Source organism: Trachemys scripta, chromosome 18 (genome assembly GCF_013100865.1).
Source record: "Trachemys scripta elegans isolate TJP31775 chromosome 18, CAS_Tse_1.0, whole genome shotgun sequence".
Taxonomy (NCBI): domain Eukaryota; kingdom Metazoa; phylum Chordata; order Testudines; family Emydidae; genus Trachemys; species Trachemys scripta.
This window is the reverse complement of record NC_048315.1, coordinates 5212854-5227605: the sequence shown is the minus strand read 5'-3', so window position 1 is coordinate 5227605 and position 14752 is coordinate 5212854. Positions and strand designations below refer to the sequence as shown.

At 39.8% G+C, this 14752-nt stretch overlaps 1 protein-coding gene across 4 annotated transcripts in view; it reads right to left on the bottom strand.

Annotated features, from left to right (window-relative positions):
- VMP1 (vacuole membrane protein 1) overlaps positions 1-14752 on the bottom strand; it is an 86002-nt gene that overhangs the window by 30277 nt on the left and 40973 nt on the right. For all 4 annotated transcript variants that reach the window (XM_034752250.1, XM_034752251.1, XM_034752252.1 and 1 more), the window contains one exon: positions 12758-12889. In XM_034752250.1, coding sequence (XP_034608141.1) covers positions 12758-12889 — 132 coding nt within the window. The remainder of the gene's footprint in view (positions 1-12757; positions 12890-14752) is intronic.

Here is a 14752-nt window from a genome sequence, read left to right as displayed (position 1 = left end):
GAGTGTTTCCTTGCTTTTACGAGAAGGACAAAATTATACTGGACTTTAAAGGATTCTCATCAATGTATTAGCTAACTAGATGCATTTCCAGCAGCATAAATCATTTCCTGATATTGATTCAGATTTTGTGTATAAAAATGTGTACACAAAATAGTAATTAGTGAATCTTAAAGGACAGATTGGTTTGGGTTTCAGAATGTGAAATGGCCAAAATTCAGGCAACTATGTTTTTTTTATCTTTAAAGCAGAGTGAGACTCATCCAGTTCACAGCCCCATGGCAGATAGCTAACTGAAAGTTACTAAAGAGCTCTGAACATTAACAATATAGGGCTGCAGCCAGTAACCCTTACATGAGCAGTCCCTAAAGCTTCAATGGGACTATTCATGGGAATAAGGCGTAGTCCCTCAATGGACTACAAGACTGGGCCTATAGTAACCGTGTAACACTGCAGAGAACTAGATCTTCCAACATACTCAGAGTTGCAATGCGTCGTGCAGAGAATTGAGAAGGTGAATACGCCTCCCTTTCACAAATTTTCACACGACTTGCCATTCACTTGTGTCCAGCAGAAAAACTGCCGCCGTGGTGCTAGCACTGTAGGCTCTGTTTTCGAGCTATGGCTTCCACAAGACAAGTCAATTAAAAAGAGCAGGAAAGAATAGCAGGACCAGAGGATGGTTCATTAATATTTGAATACAGGTCTGTCGCATCATACGCGCATTTAACATGCGCAATTTCAGCTTTACGCTGTCAGCAAAAGCAAAAGCAAAAACAACAAAAAACAAAAAAGAGAACAACAATTTTAATACTGTACCTGTAGTGCGGGCAATTCCGCCCGCCGTTCAACTCAATGTAATTTTGACTATACGTGGTTTTCGCTTTACGCGCTAACCGCGGAACGGAACCCCTGTGTAAGATGAGACTCGCCTGTATAGCTATCTAATACACACAAGAGATCCACAGACATCTATAAGGAAGAATGCTTTTTGAAAACAATTCCTTAAATTGGCACTCCCATTTTGACCCAGCACAAGTGCATCTATCTGCCCATCTAAACATTTCTAAGCATGTGTCCACATGGTGCGGCCATGTGCACTACAGGGGTGCAATTTCATGACCTATCCCAGTGTTGACCCAGCTGCCTCGCCTCTCAGTATGAGTGTGTAACTCACATGAAGGGCAGTTCTACGCAGGAGTGCATAGACCTCCAAGGTTTGATTTCTAGTTGGGTTATAATGTTCATTACTTGCCAGAAGTTTAAAATTAATTCACATGGTGCAAGATATGATAAAAACCATCTAAAGGAGGAGTACATTCTTCCTAAAGAGACAACATATGAAATTACTGTTATGGATTATTAAAATTAACAATTCTTGATGTCTTAAGTGCTGCCTACAAAGGCCGAGCTCCTTTTTCATTTAAAAATCGGAGGTATGTTAAAAATGAGCTTCACAACATTTTGTTTCTTCAGGCTTTCTATTCTAACACAATGGAATCAAACAGAAGTTATGAAATAAAGACCATTTGTGGTTAGGCAATGAACTCTAGAATTTCAGTGGACAGAGAGGGATTATTAACTCATCAGAATAAGATGTTCCTAAATGCAAGAGCATTCAAAGTGCTAGCTATAGGTTCATATATTACAGCATATACAAGCCAAGAACACAGCACAGCAGCTACCATGTCTCCTGATTAGTTCATCATAATCTAGACCTAAAATGTTGAAACTGGTCCCTGTTTTTATCTGCAAAATGATGAACTCCCAAAGGCAGCCAATGGTGCACATTACAAACCCAATTCCCAACACACAACTAAAAAGATTAGTGTGCAAATACACACAAGAACACCAGGTATCAGAGAACACAGAGTAGAATATTAATATTGGGAATTTATAAGAATAAAAGGATGGCCTATGTAAATCAGAGTCTAGTATTACAGTTCTGAGGCAGGCAAGATTCTCACTGCCTTCAATGGAAATGTTGCTTGTGTAATGATTACAAAATTCAGCCAGTAGCAGGTCAATAATCTATCTAATATTTGCACCATTCTTTTGCATTTTGGGAGGGAAGTTATAAAAGAGATTTAAAGTGACAAAAATGGATCTATCCAACATGGTATCGAACTGCCACATTGCCAATTCATGTGTACACACTATGGCCTTCCGAAAAGGGCCAAAGAGAGAGGAGAGACACCGATGAGGAGTAGGGAGTTTAGATTGAGTGGGAATAGGCAGCTTAATTCGTTAATGGACTACTGCAAAGGAAATCTGTTAAATTAACTAAGCTACGGAGCTTCTAATAAAGATTCTGTTCAACCCAATACATGCTCACAAACTAAAAACCCCACTGAATTATGGAAATAGAAGATCAGCAGCAGAGTATATCAGTGTACAGGCTGCCTGCCCCCATGTACTGTACAGACTGAAGAATATAGAACTACTCATCTTGTGGCCAAATTGAGTATGTAATGCAGCTGAGGAAGAGAGCTCATAGTTTCCAGACCCCATGGGCAGCCGCTTAAGGTCAGAGTTGCTAAACTGGAGTAAGAGAGGGAGAGATTTATTAAAAAGACAGGAAATAGGCACACCGTGGAGTGGGGCCATCTCCAAGCTGCTTGCCTCAATCTTCAAGTGAGGAAGCCAGTCTCACAGTGGGAGAGAACGAAAATGGAATGGAAGGTCAAAGTCCTAGTCTGGGACCAGCTTCCAATAGAGGTAGAGGCAATTGATTCCTCCTCAAACGCCAAGGAGTTGAGTCCAGGAGTTCAGAATACTGTTGTGAGATGCACAGGCCCTGGTGAGTGAATGACCTATCATTAGAAATATCAATAGCTGGTTATCTGGTGACCATAAAAACAGTTTGTGACTCACCTGCCAGCTGTGAAGGTGGCAGATCTCATGACCCATCTAAAAAAAAAAATTCCAGTAAGTGCTAGGGAGGGGGATTCTAGTCCTTGTACACATGGTATCAATGATGCAGTAAAGCGCAGGAGAATGATACTGGAAGCTACATTTAAATTACTAGGAAGGCAGCTTTTGTCCAGGTCCTCTATTGTAGGCGTCTCTGAAATACTTCCAGTTCTATGCAAAGGGACAACGAGATGGGGGAACGTTCAGTATCTGGGTGAGAAGATGGTGAAAAGAGGAGAGGCTTAAACTTATTTATCACAAAAGAAACTCTTTATGGAAAGGGGGAACCTGTACAAGAGGGATGGGATCCATTTAACAGACATGGAGCCAGACTGCTGGAACAGAAAATTAATAAGGTTTTGGAGGATTATTTAAACTAGAAATTAAGGGAAACCTGACACGTGCAAAAAGCACTGAAGCTGGACAAAGGCACCTGCTAGGGGTGCCCTAATACAATTGTACAGTGAAGGAGAGAACAGAAATTCTGGCTGAACAGGAGACTCTTGGGTACGAAGGTGATGAAAGCCATGTAAGTACCTAGAGAAGAGTACAGGTTTAGAACAGAGGTAAATTCTAGAAAAGTAACAGAGTAATCATACTAAGGAGCCCAAATAAAAATGGGCACATAGACAAAACAAAAAGGATCAATTTCTATATACCAATGTAAGAAGCTACTAGGTAAACTAGAATGACTGGTAATGGAAGAGGACTTCGGCCTAACTAAAATAGGTACACTACAACACCTGGGTATAAGCTATAATGAAAGGACAGATATGGTCGTGGAAGCAGGGAGTTACACAATAACTAAAAGATTTCATAGAATTTACTGAGAATATTTTTAGAAGAGGGTGACCATGCAGTAGATACTGCATAGATGCAAATCCCAACTAGCAAGAATATACATATGGCAACTAAATTACACTATCAGCCTACTGATCAGGAAAAGGACACTCAGTACATGATGCTGAAGGAGATCAAAGAAACAATTAAGTAATAAAACAGTAATAAATGGCCAACAAGCTACTAACATAAAACTATGTCAAAATGTGACAACGGTTTGGAGGAACACAAGACCTGGGTGTGTGTCTTAAGAAATATATCAATGCATTTCCGCCAGCAAATCTGCTCACATTAATGGCTTTCATGTAGCTTCCACATTATGTAATGATACTGCCAGTTCACTCAGGATGATGGAACAAGGCTTAATTTTGGTGCGTCACATATTAAGAGAGAAAGTAATAAACTCAGTTTCCACCCCTTACAGAAAGGGGGGGAGGGGGAAGTTCTCTGATGAGAGAAACAATTAGCTTTATTGCCCTTACAGCACAGGCGTTTTGAAGGTGACTACTAAAAAGAAAAGGGGCTGAGAGTACCGCATAGGATGCTAATACTGTTATGGTACAGGCTCTCAGACATTGTAGTGATGAAGGCCATATATAACTAGACAGATAGGTACCTAGGTAGAAAAGGCCAGAACATAATGAAATGAGGTTTTCCTTGTAATGGCCACAACAATATATTTGATATTTTAAACCTGCATTTGAGCAGAAACAGGACCCTTACCAACAATAACCCCTTGTTGAAAAATAATAACTCCCACTAAAATCTGCGGATCTAGGTTGATCAGTGAAATGCATGCTACACAATTTACTGCTAAATGCCTAAGCATAGTAGCAAGAGAATAAAGAGTTCTGTTTTAATTAGACTCTTTGGCATAAATAAGAGGCTTTCTAATTTTCTTCATTACTCTGTCCATCTTGGAGTAGGAAAGGCTTGGAATAATTTCCCCCATCCACCAAGCATCTTGGGATAAGGACTAGCAAATGTACTTGTGAACAGCCAAAACAAATTCTTAGAACACCAAAATCCATAGTATCTTGCCTTACAAGCCCCAAGATAACAGCAATCCAGCACCAGTTCTATGGCAATGATCCATGGGGCTGAATGTGTTTAGGTCAGAGCTCAAAGCGAGTGGGAACTCTCACAAACTGAGCTCTGGCACTTCTCTCCAGCTGGATCTGACGCTCTCTCACTTGTGAATTAAAAAAAAAAAAAAAAAAAAAAAAAAAGTTCTACTGTTTCATTTCAACAGAAAGAAATTATGCAAAGAATGAAACACAATTAAAGGAAACAGTTTAAGGGAAGAGGAAGAAGCATGTCGTTTCAGAGTCTTATCAGATCTGTCCTCTAGTACACTAGCATGTTTTACCACATCCCCAGTCCTCAGTTTACTCTGCTCCCCATCTCAGACCGGTGCTGGAGCATTACCCACTTCAGCACCTAGCATTTTACATTTTCAAAGTGCTATACAGATATTACATACAATTTAGTATTATTTCACTCATCAAGGAATTAAGGGTACATGGGGTCTATACCCAGTTATTCCAGAGGTTCACTTCTTGTGAGAGATCTGGCAGTGTGTGGATCCTGAAATTTGTTCCATGAAAGACAACTAAGCATTTTTTCTCTATTTGTCACATGGTAAAGAAGGCAGCCAGGTCACTGTTCTGGACAAGGAAGAGTCAGAACAGTGTTAAGTTAGTCGCCACTGCTCTACTAGTAAAGAACAGGGAAGTATAGAAAACCTGCCAGACTCATTCCCACACATTAGGCAGTGACCCCCAAACCCTATTCTGTCCCCTTCCTCTCTGAATGGGCTTACATCAATATTGTCTATTGATACTGCTGACAAGGTGGAGGCTGCTCAAACACCATTATATAGCATCAAATTAAGGGTCCCTCCATACCAAGGCTACAATCAGATTCCCATGGCCACAGGCAGCTGATCTAGCATGCTGGTGTAACTAGCAGCAGTAGGACATCCTGAAAGTCTTGTCCTATCCAAATTTAAAAAATAAAATAAAAAAATAAAAAATACAGGATTTGAGCAAGATCTAATTATTGTAACAAAGGCTCTTTGTGTCTGGAATGCAGTGAGATTGATTACCTACCCCTGAACGCCCACAATAAGGAAGGAAGCAATTTTGGATAACCGGATGAGCATAGTATGCAATGCTATTTCGTCCCCAGACAAATCCAAATTAAAAAAAAAAAAAAATCACCAGCATTAAAAATACATATTTTGTCCCTTTACAAGGAACTCTAAGGGTAAGGATTAAAACAGTGTTTGGAACAAGAAAAAAAAGTAGCCATTTTGAATTAATCTCTATTTATTGCAGGCTCCTATGGAGGGTGGGGGAGAAGGGCTGGGCGGTACTTCAAGCATCTCCTTTTGATCTCTATCCTATACACTGAACATTGGGGTGTTCTTCCGTTTGACAGAACAGACCCTCATATGGAAAGGAGTAGAAAAATGAACTTGCTTCAAGCTTTTATAATCCAAACCATCTTTTAGAAGCTCTTTTCTGAGGCGCAGCATGTTTTCCCAAATACAATCCACATACAAAATGGTAACTAAAGGTTTGGGATGAACCTGATTGAAATTAGAGGGGAATCCTAAAGGAAGATAAGATAAGGGATGAAGTAAGGGAGACAGCCAGCTTATACAGCTGAATTAAAGAGGAACAGAGATCATGATCAGAAATTTCTGACTGGATACCAGCTTCCCAGAAAAAGCAAACTAAGATTCGGAGATTTATGCAGATGTTACTGATAATTCTCCTTATGTTCTCTGCAGAATTAATCTCATCTGAGACTGCAGTACTATACATCAAGGACATACTATAAGGACAAATTGTGTCTTTAGATATGTACATGGAACGCTCAGTGACAGCAACATGAATTCCCCATGAACATTCAAGGGCGGAGTTCAAACTAACTGCTCATTCACAATTGCTATATGATAGCAGCTCACAACATCAGAAACACACATTGGACTCTTTTTGGCATGATGGGCTTTTATGGCAAAATAACATGAGATTTGTAACTGGACTAATTTCTGCTTTCAATGCTGATAGTGGGCCAGGCCATTTCAAGGTGATCAAAATTTCTAACTTGGTGACTTTGTATTAGGAAGTTATTCATTTGCATGTTCCAGATTTAAAAAACAAACATAGAAGCATGTAAAGAAGTTTTAGTGCATAGAGTCTACTACATTTTGCAAAGGGCACTTCAAAGAGAAAACTGAAAAGACACCTTTAAATTAGTTTAAACAAAGGTAACCTAATGCTTCCTACTGGTTATTTTTTCCTTATCTGTAAACAGGTGTGCAAATGAATAGAACAATGCCGGCACAAGACTGCTGTATTTATTGCCTATAACCAAAGAAATCAAGCAAGAAAAAAGGCTTGTTATTACTCATAGCTTCTATTGTCAACAGTCTGGCTATATTAACCCTTCATTGCCCCCTTTTCTTGGGAAGTCCTCTTTAATATGGCTTCCAAACTCAAAGTTTTCACTGATCCTTTACAAAGCCCAGAACAATCTAACATTCATCTCAAAGTTGATACTAAAGACCATACTGCTATTTAGTAGGTTCTTTCTCCAGTGAAAAATAATTTCACTCTTAGCTCACTATAAAACCCTGTATCTCACAGAAAGTTTCTATTTTTAAGGGGAAGCTTCACCAGAGTTAGATCAGTGTGAAGTTATATTTTTAATTCTGGCCCAAGGTGAAAGGGTTAAAAAACTCCCATACATGTATTAACAAATGCATGCATCAAACTTCAGGAATGCAAAATGTGCAGACAAGCCTCCTGGTGGCCACCCATTAGGAAGCCTAGACCAAACACTGACAATCTCTTTCTTGTACAGCACAATTAATAAAGAGAGGAAGCTGATGAGGGAAGGGGGCGATTGGAAGCCTAAAAGAAAGATGAAGAATGGCATTTGGAATTGGGTCCAAACAAATACTTTCTGGGAAGGAAAAATGTCAAGATTTCCACTGTACTGTTCTTGCTGCTCTTCCATTTTCTTTACAACTCCCCATGCACTATTTTAAGCACTAAAAATGTCTTGTAAAAAACCAAGGCAACAAAATAACCTTTCAATCCAACAAGCTGGCAACCAAGGAAGCCTTTTAGAGAAGTCATATCTGAACATGATGGTTAATTTTGTTTTACCCAAGAAACAGATCAAAATTTAATTTAATCACAGACCAGCTCTACTTTGGTAATTACATAACATTTCGACTTATTCATGCCATGTGAATGAAGTCACAGTGCCGTGTCAGAACATACAGTGCTCCCGTCCTCAAAGCAACCATGGCTGGGTGTGGTGGTGTACTTTGCACTCTTATTTTGGAAACGAGAAACTCTACATTAAGGTGTGGAAAAGCAATCCAACTCAAGGCACAAAGCCTTGAAGAAATGCTAGAAAGATGGGTTTAACACATGTCTACTGGCCAGTAACTTAGAGTTCATCAGATTAAGTCATTGCCGACAAGCAACATACTCTTCAGGCAGGAAGTTGTTCTATGGAACTCCTGACGCAATACAAACCAAAGCAGTTACAGCGAAGTTTAATGCAAACCCTCTAGAGTCCACGTTGACAAATTCTTTAACAGGCCCTGTGGTTACAGGGAAGCTGGTTTCACTCTGAGTCACTCCTGTTCAAACAGTTTACTGGAAATGGAGGGGAGGGGGAATTTTCAGAGAAGTCATGTGATGGCCAGACAAACCACAACCAGTAAAGGTTCAGTGGAGTCAAAAACAGGTCCCAGCAACGGCTGATGCTCAGTGCACAGATGGCACTCAATCATTTACAATGAGTCCTGTTTTATCTCAGGGTTTATATGGTATTAACCCTTTTTCAAGTTTGTATTCTTTAAAGGAAGCCAGAACATAATTTGGAAAGTAAACAAACAGCAAGTAACCGATAGTAACACAGGCAACTAGAAAATATTTTTTACAGGGAAACTTGGCTCACACAGCAGTGCACAGAAGCAAAGCCCAAGCACTCGAAGTGTAAATCATTAGTCCTTAAAGAATATGCCACTTAAATATGAATCCAAACACACAAAGTCACTAACGATCAGATGCACAAAGAAGATTTCATTAGCTTTCAGACCCCCTTTAATTATGTTCTCCTCTTAGTAGAAAGCAGCATGATATAGCAAGGGCCCACGCATTCAATACTTTCATAGAGTTGTATTAAGTTGCATTAAGCTTTGTTTTCACCACAAACTTCATCAGCTTTTAAGTTGCTCAGTATGATACAGAAAGAGATGCAGACGTCAGAAAATACTTAACAATCAGTAACTATCATACTGGCAAAAACAGAGACAAAAAGTATCTATAAGAAACTGTACAGTTACATTTGCACTGTGCTATTGCCCATGCGCTGCTCCAGCACTGAGTAGTAGATTCAACTTCCCCTAATTGAGAGGTTGGTTTGAAAGGTTTCACTAGTGATATTCCTCATCTTTAGAGTGGGGAGCTCTGATAGAAAATTTCAGGACGCTGGCACTTAACTGGACAGAACAGAAGAGACAGCCATTGGAAAAATCACTGTTAAAATTCTATAAAAAATAAAATTCATAATATATAGAGGAAATATTTACCGTATCACAGGCCAAGTTAGTTTAGTTTAGTTATACAGACAACCGTGCTTTGCATTTACTGTAGCGTTCCATGAAAAAGCAATCCTGATTAGCCAAGGCAGAATTACAGTACTGCCAACAAGACGACCAAGCAGAATAAAAGGCGACATATGAAGTAATAGAAGATATGAAGCTCTCTTTAGTTAACTTACACCAACTGTAACTGACAAACAAAAAAGAAGAAGTGGTGTTCCATTAAGATGAGGGGCTTTTTCTAAATATATTAATGGAAAAATACAAAAACAGAAAGTTACAGATCAGCCAGCTCATGGTTTCTCTCACAAAGTGACTCAAGGAGCCAGGCCACTTGGATTGACAGTTTATGAAAGAAAACCTGCTCAAATACGTTCTTTAACTTTAGGGAGACAATATTCTTCCCCTATGCAAATTTTAACAGAATGATTGGTCTAACCCATCATACTGTATAACCCATTTTAAATCATTTTATTTCCCTTTAGTCTTTTTTAAAATCCACAGAGAACATTTTTTTTCTCTTCGGTCAATAACACAAACTGGATATTACTTGACAGAATGCCACAAGTATCCTCATCTGTTTAGCAAAAACAATGGTATTTCTCAGAAACAGTAGTGACAAATTTTCTAAATAAAAAAAACATACAAAACATGCAAAATGCCAAGCAATTTGGCTCTGCTTTGTATGCAGCCATAGCAGCTCATTAGAACTAAAGGAGGAAGCTATTCTCTAATACAACACACCTATTTTCACACCTCACAGATAAGGGGGGAGGAGAGAGCCTTTCTATTGAAAGGATTCCTTTCAGTGTTAAATGGCGCCAAACATTTGTAGTTTTCCATTGGCATCAGATTGCCATGTTCTCTTTACCCCTGGGCATTGAGGATCAGAATTGGATAGTGAGGCAAGCGGATTTAGGTAACAAAAACATTGCTATTCAGCAATTATAAGGAGACTTTAAACTGCACATGAAGTAGTGATTGTGTGCAGTGCAAATAGCGACAAAGCTTCACTTTTGCAAACGATGCCAGGATTTGCTCAAGGCCATAGGATGAGACATTCATGCGTGCCTCTTACAGACATCTAACAAAAACATGATAGAAAGCCAAAAGCACAAAGGAAGTCATATTAGTGAGTGGAAAATACCGTCCAATCTTAAATACTGAACTATTAGTTTTATAACCATACTACAATTTAATCAGATTGTCATAGCCTCACGCTGGAGCGTCTTATAGGAATCAAACTGCAAGTGAAGTTTTAAGAAATGTCATCCTCACAACAATGTGCTTCAATCCAAACTCAATTGCTGAGAAAATGAAATCAAAGCGCAAATAAATACAATGTTATTTATTCTCAATGAATGACACAATTTAATTTGTTCACCAATCACACAGTCATTGTAAAGAGTCTGGTGGCACCTTAAAGACTAACATCCGAAGAAGTGAGGTTTTTACTCACGAAAGCTTATGCCCAAATAAATCTGTTAGTCTTTAAGGTGCCACCAGACTCTTTGTTGTTTTTGTAGATACAGACTAACACGGCTACCCCCTGATACTTGACAGTCATTGTAGTTAAGGGTATTTTTGGTCTATCTTGACAAGGTTCTCACTAGCAAAGGTTTTGTACTCAAGAATCCTACCATGCATTTTGGAAACCAATCTTGGCTGCACCTAGAACTTTAAAAATCTCACATAACTTGCTGGGAGAGTCACAGTAAATAAATAGTACCGGAGTACTTGTGGCACCTTAGAGACTAACAAATTTATTAGCGCATAAGCTTTCGTGGACTACAGCCCACTTCTTTGATCCGAAAGCTTATGCTCTAATAAATTTGTTAGTCTCTAAGGTGCCACAAGTACTCCTGTTCTTTTTGCGGATACAGACTAACACGGTTGCTACTCTGAAACCAGTAAATAAATACAGACAGTAGTTCAGTTCCAAGTCATGTATTTGACTCGCTTTGTGTTTTGCTGGGATTTTTTAAATATGTATATAGATCAAGGATTGGTTTGTAAAATTAACACCTAGCAATGGGGCAAAAGTCAAAATAGGTGAATTTTTGGCCATATGCCTATAAAAGATGGATCTCTTAATTTACTATAATTATTTATCTAGTGCCAATGTGTTAGGCATTTTCCTGAATAGGTATTACGATGAGGTGCTTGTCCTGAAGTGCTGGCAAGTTAGATAGCATTAAAGACTCTCATTAACATTATTAGACTAGAATTAATGTTTGCAGACAAGTCCAAGGAAACCTAAGGCTGTTTTCAGAAGAATATTTTTCAGAGATTCTTGGGTTTATTCAAATGCTCTCTCTCTTTGGACTACTTTTTCCTGCATGCAATAACTTATCAAAAGAGAGGGTAAGAAACATTTATACTTCTTAAAAGTCAAGACTGGGGTGAGTGTGGTTTTTTTGTTTGTTTGTTTGTTTTGTTTTGTTTGTTTGTTTGCTACAGTAAAGGGTTGGTCAAAGAGAAAGCAGTGTAAACTCTTTTCCTGTGCATAGTAGATAGCATTAGCTTGATTCCTTCATATAAAAATCTATCGTGACCCACTTCCACCTAGTGGTTTAGTAGACAAACAGGAGTAAAAAAGGAAGCAGAATACAAAGGAGAAATTCAGCAGCAAGACATTTTTGAGAATTTTTCCCCCCCAGAATTGTACATTTAGAAACTAAATAATTTCTGAACTAAGGCACACACAGACTGCTGACCTGAACAGAAAGCTTTTAACAGTCGATTAAGATCTAATATGGGGCAATGCACGTTGTAATATATCTATCAATAAAACTGAATTGAAAAAGGCTAAGAACAAAAAGGTTCAAAGCAGCTTGGTTGCTTTTCAACATCAGGAAGAATATGTTTCCTCAGGTTGTTAAATCGGCCAAGACACTGGCAGCACAAACGGCTAGTGGCAAGGCAGGTGAGTATTATCCAGTGAAAACAAGTTGGCTGGTGATTATCTCCTCGTTAAGAGAGATTTAAGAAACAGTTTGGCAGTTCAGCTATTTCATAATCACAGTTGGTTTAATGACTCCTACATCACTTATTAGTGGGCCTCACCTTCCCTCTAATGCTTCCTTTGCTATATTTGTATAACTTTTTTGTATTTGTAAAAGCCATTGTTTGCCTTAATTTTTTTGTCTACATTAACATATCGCTGCCTTAACGGACTATACATTCTTGTTTGGTTTTCTCCACATGTCTCTGTATCCAGTGCAGGTTCTTTTCTAACCTATGGGCAGCCCCTCACAAAGTCACGTTGGCTGCTTTCTTGCATGTTTGTTTCAGTGGAACTGTTGTCCGCTGCATCTTAATCTTGCTGTGTTCTGTGATAATTAAATGCATTCTAATGTTTTGCAGTGTTCTTACTTGTGCAGCCTCTGCATGTTCCAGCATCTCCTCAAATTCCTGATACTCTTCATCATCAGGTTCAGCACCAGAGAGTCGGGCTGCTCTGGCCATGAAATAAGGAGGTAGCTCTCCAATAGCTGTGCCAGCACCCTGGGAAGAGAATAAGGATTTTAATTTTATTGTTCTTGATTAGAGCTCTTTCAAATAGCTCAACTGATGTTCACAATTTTTCTTGGAAAGTTAAAAAAATACTCATAATAAGAGTCACAAATACATATAAGGTTAATCCCACCAGAACTGCAGGAGTCACTTGTTTCCAATGGAAGCTTATTATTGTTACCAGCTACACAAAGTTCTCCCAGCTTCAAATGTTATCTAAGTTATCCTGAGAAACTACATTTTTCCCTTTCTTAGTTTAGCCACATGGATTCTCCCCCCCAGCCAAACTATAATTCTGTAGAGTTGTAATATAGTTGAATTGTCGGTCCTGAGACTTGGCACACTTGTTTATTGGAAAACATTGCCTCAAGTTCTACTACAGTTTGAGCAAATGAAAATATCACTGAGCAGACCGTAACTTATCTAGTATTTTATCTGTCCACAAAATGGGGTCAAGAAAGCCAAGAGAAATAAGAATCAGAGTAGGATTGCCTTTACACTGCAGGAAAATGATTGGTTTTCTCGGGACATCAAATGACTCATTTCAGCCTTGTGGGTAAATAAAGCTTTAATTTTTTTTAAAAATCAGTATTAGACATACGGATAAACAGAGGATAATGAAACAGGAACTTGGATTAAATGCAAATGGTTTAAAACATAGAACAGGTAATAGCACAATAGTTGGGCGCTTTGTTGGAAAAGTGCTAAACCTTAGCCACACGCAGATGTCCCTTCTTACTAAGAACCATTAGCAAGTGACAAATGCTTTTATATTCCTTTCAAGCAGCATAAAGCCCTTCAGTTTCCTTTGTTCATATTCTGGAAGCAACTGTATGTAGGGGAGAATCCCAGCTGCTTTGTATATTCTAAATCAACAGGTTGATTTTAAACACTATAAAAATACATGAGTTGTACTATTACCCAAACTCAAACTCCCTGTTTGTGTAGTGTATACACACACAGCCTCAAATGTTTGTCTTCCTATTGTCCACGTGTGTAACAAATTTGCATGAATACGACACCACCAAAACATCGTTAGCCTGTCTATTTCTGATACATGGAAAGCTAAGCTTGGAAAGAGTTATAGCTATTTTTCAGAAAAAATAATTTGGGATTATGTTCTCAAGGTGATGCAAGAACAACAGAAGCAATGTTTGCTTCACAACTATGTGCCAATTTGCTTGGCTTCATTTTGTTAATGAAGGAAAGGTTCACATGTATGTACTAGAAATGAACTTTCCTTAAACTGGTTAAATGCAGAGGTGAAAGGAAGCCAGTATGGTCCGATATGACGTACCGGCAGCGGCCAGAGCCCCGGGCCCATTAAATTGCCGCCCGAACCCTGGGGTAGTGGCGGCAGTGATCCGGCGGTATTTTAAAGGACCCGGGACTCCGGCTGCTGCGGGGAACCCCAGGCCCTTTAAATCGCCGCCCGAGCCCCGCTGCCGGAGCCCCGTGGTAGCGGCGGCAGGGCTCTGGCGGTGATTTAAAGGGCCCGGGGCTTCCTGCAGCAGCCAGAGCCCTGGGCCCTTAAAATTGCCTCCCGAGCCCCGCTGCTGGAGCCCCGTGGTAGCGGCGGCAGGGCTCCGGCGGTGATTTAAAGGGCCAGGGGCTCCCTGCAGCAGCCAGAGCCCTGGGCCCTTAAAATGGCCTCCCAAGCCCCGCTGCTGGAGCCCTGGGGGTAGCGGCGACAGGGCTCCGGTAGTGATTTAAAGGGCCAGGGGCTCCGCTGCAGTAGCGGCGGCCGGAACCCCGGGCCCTTTAAATTGCCCTGGGGCTCCCAGCTGCCTCTGCAGCTGGAAGCTCTGGGGGTGATTTAAAGGCCCCAGGGCTCCCAGCCACAGCTGGAGCCCC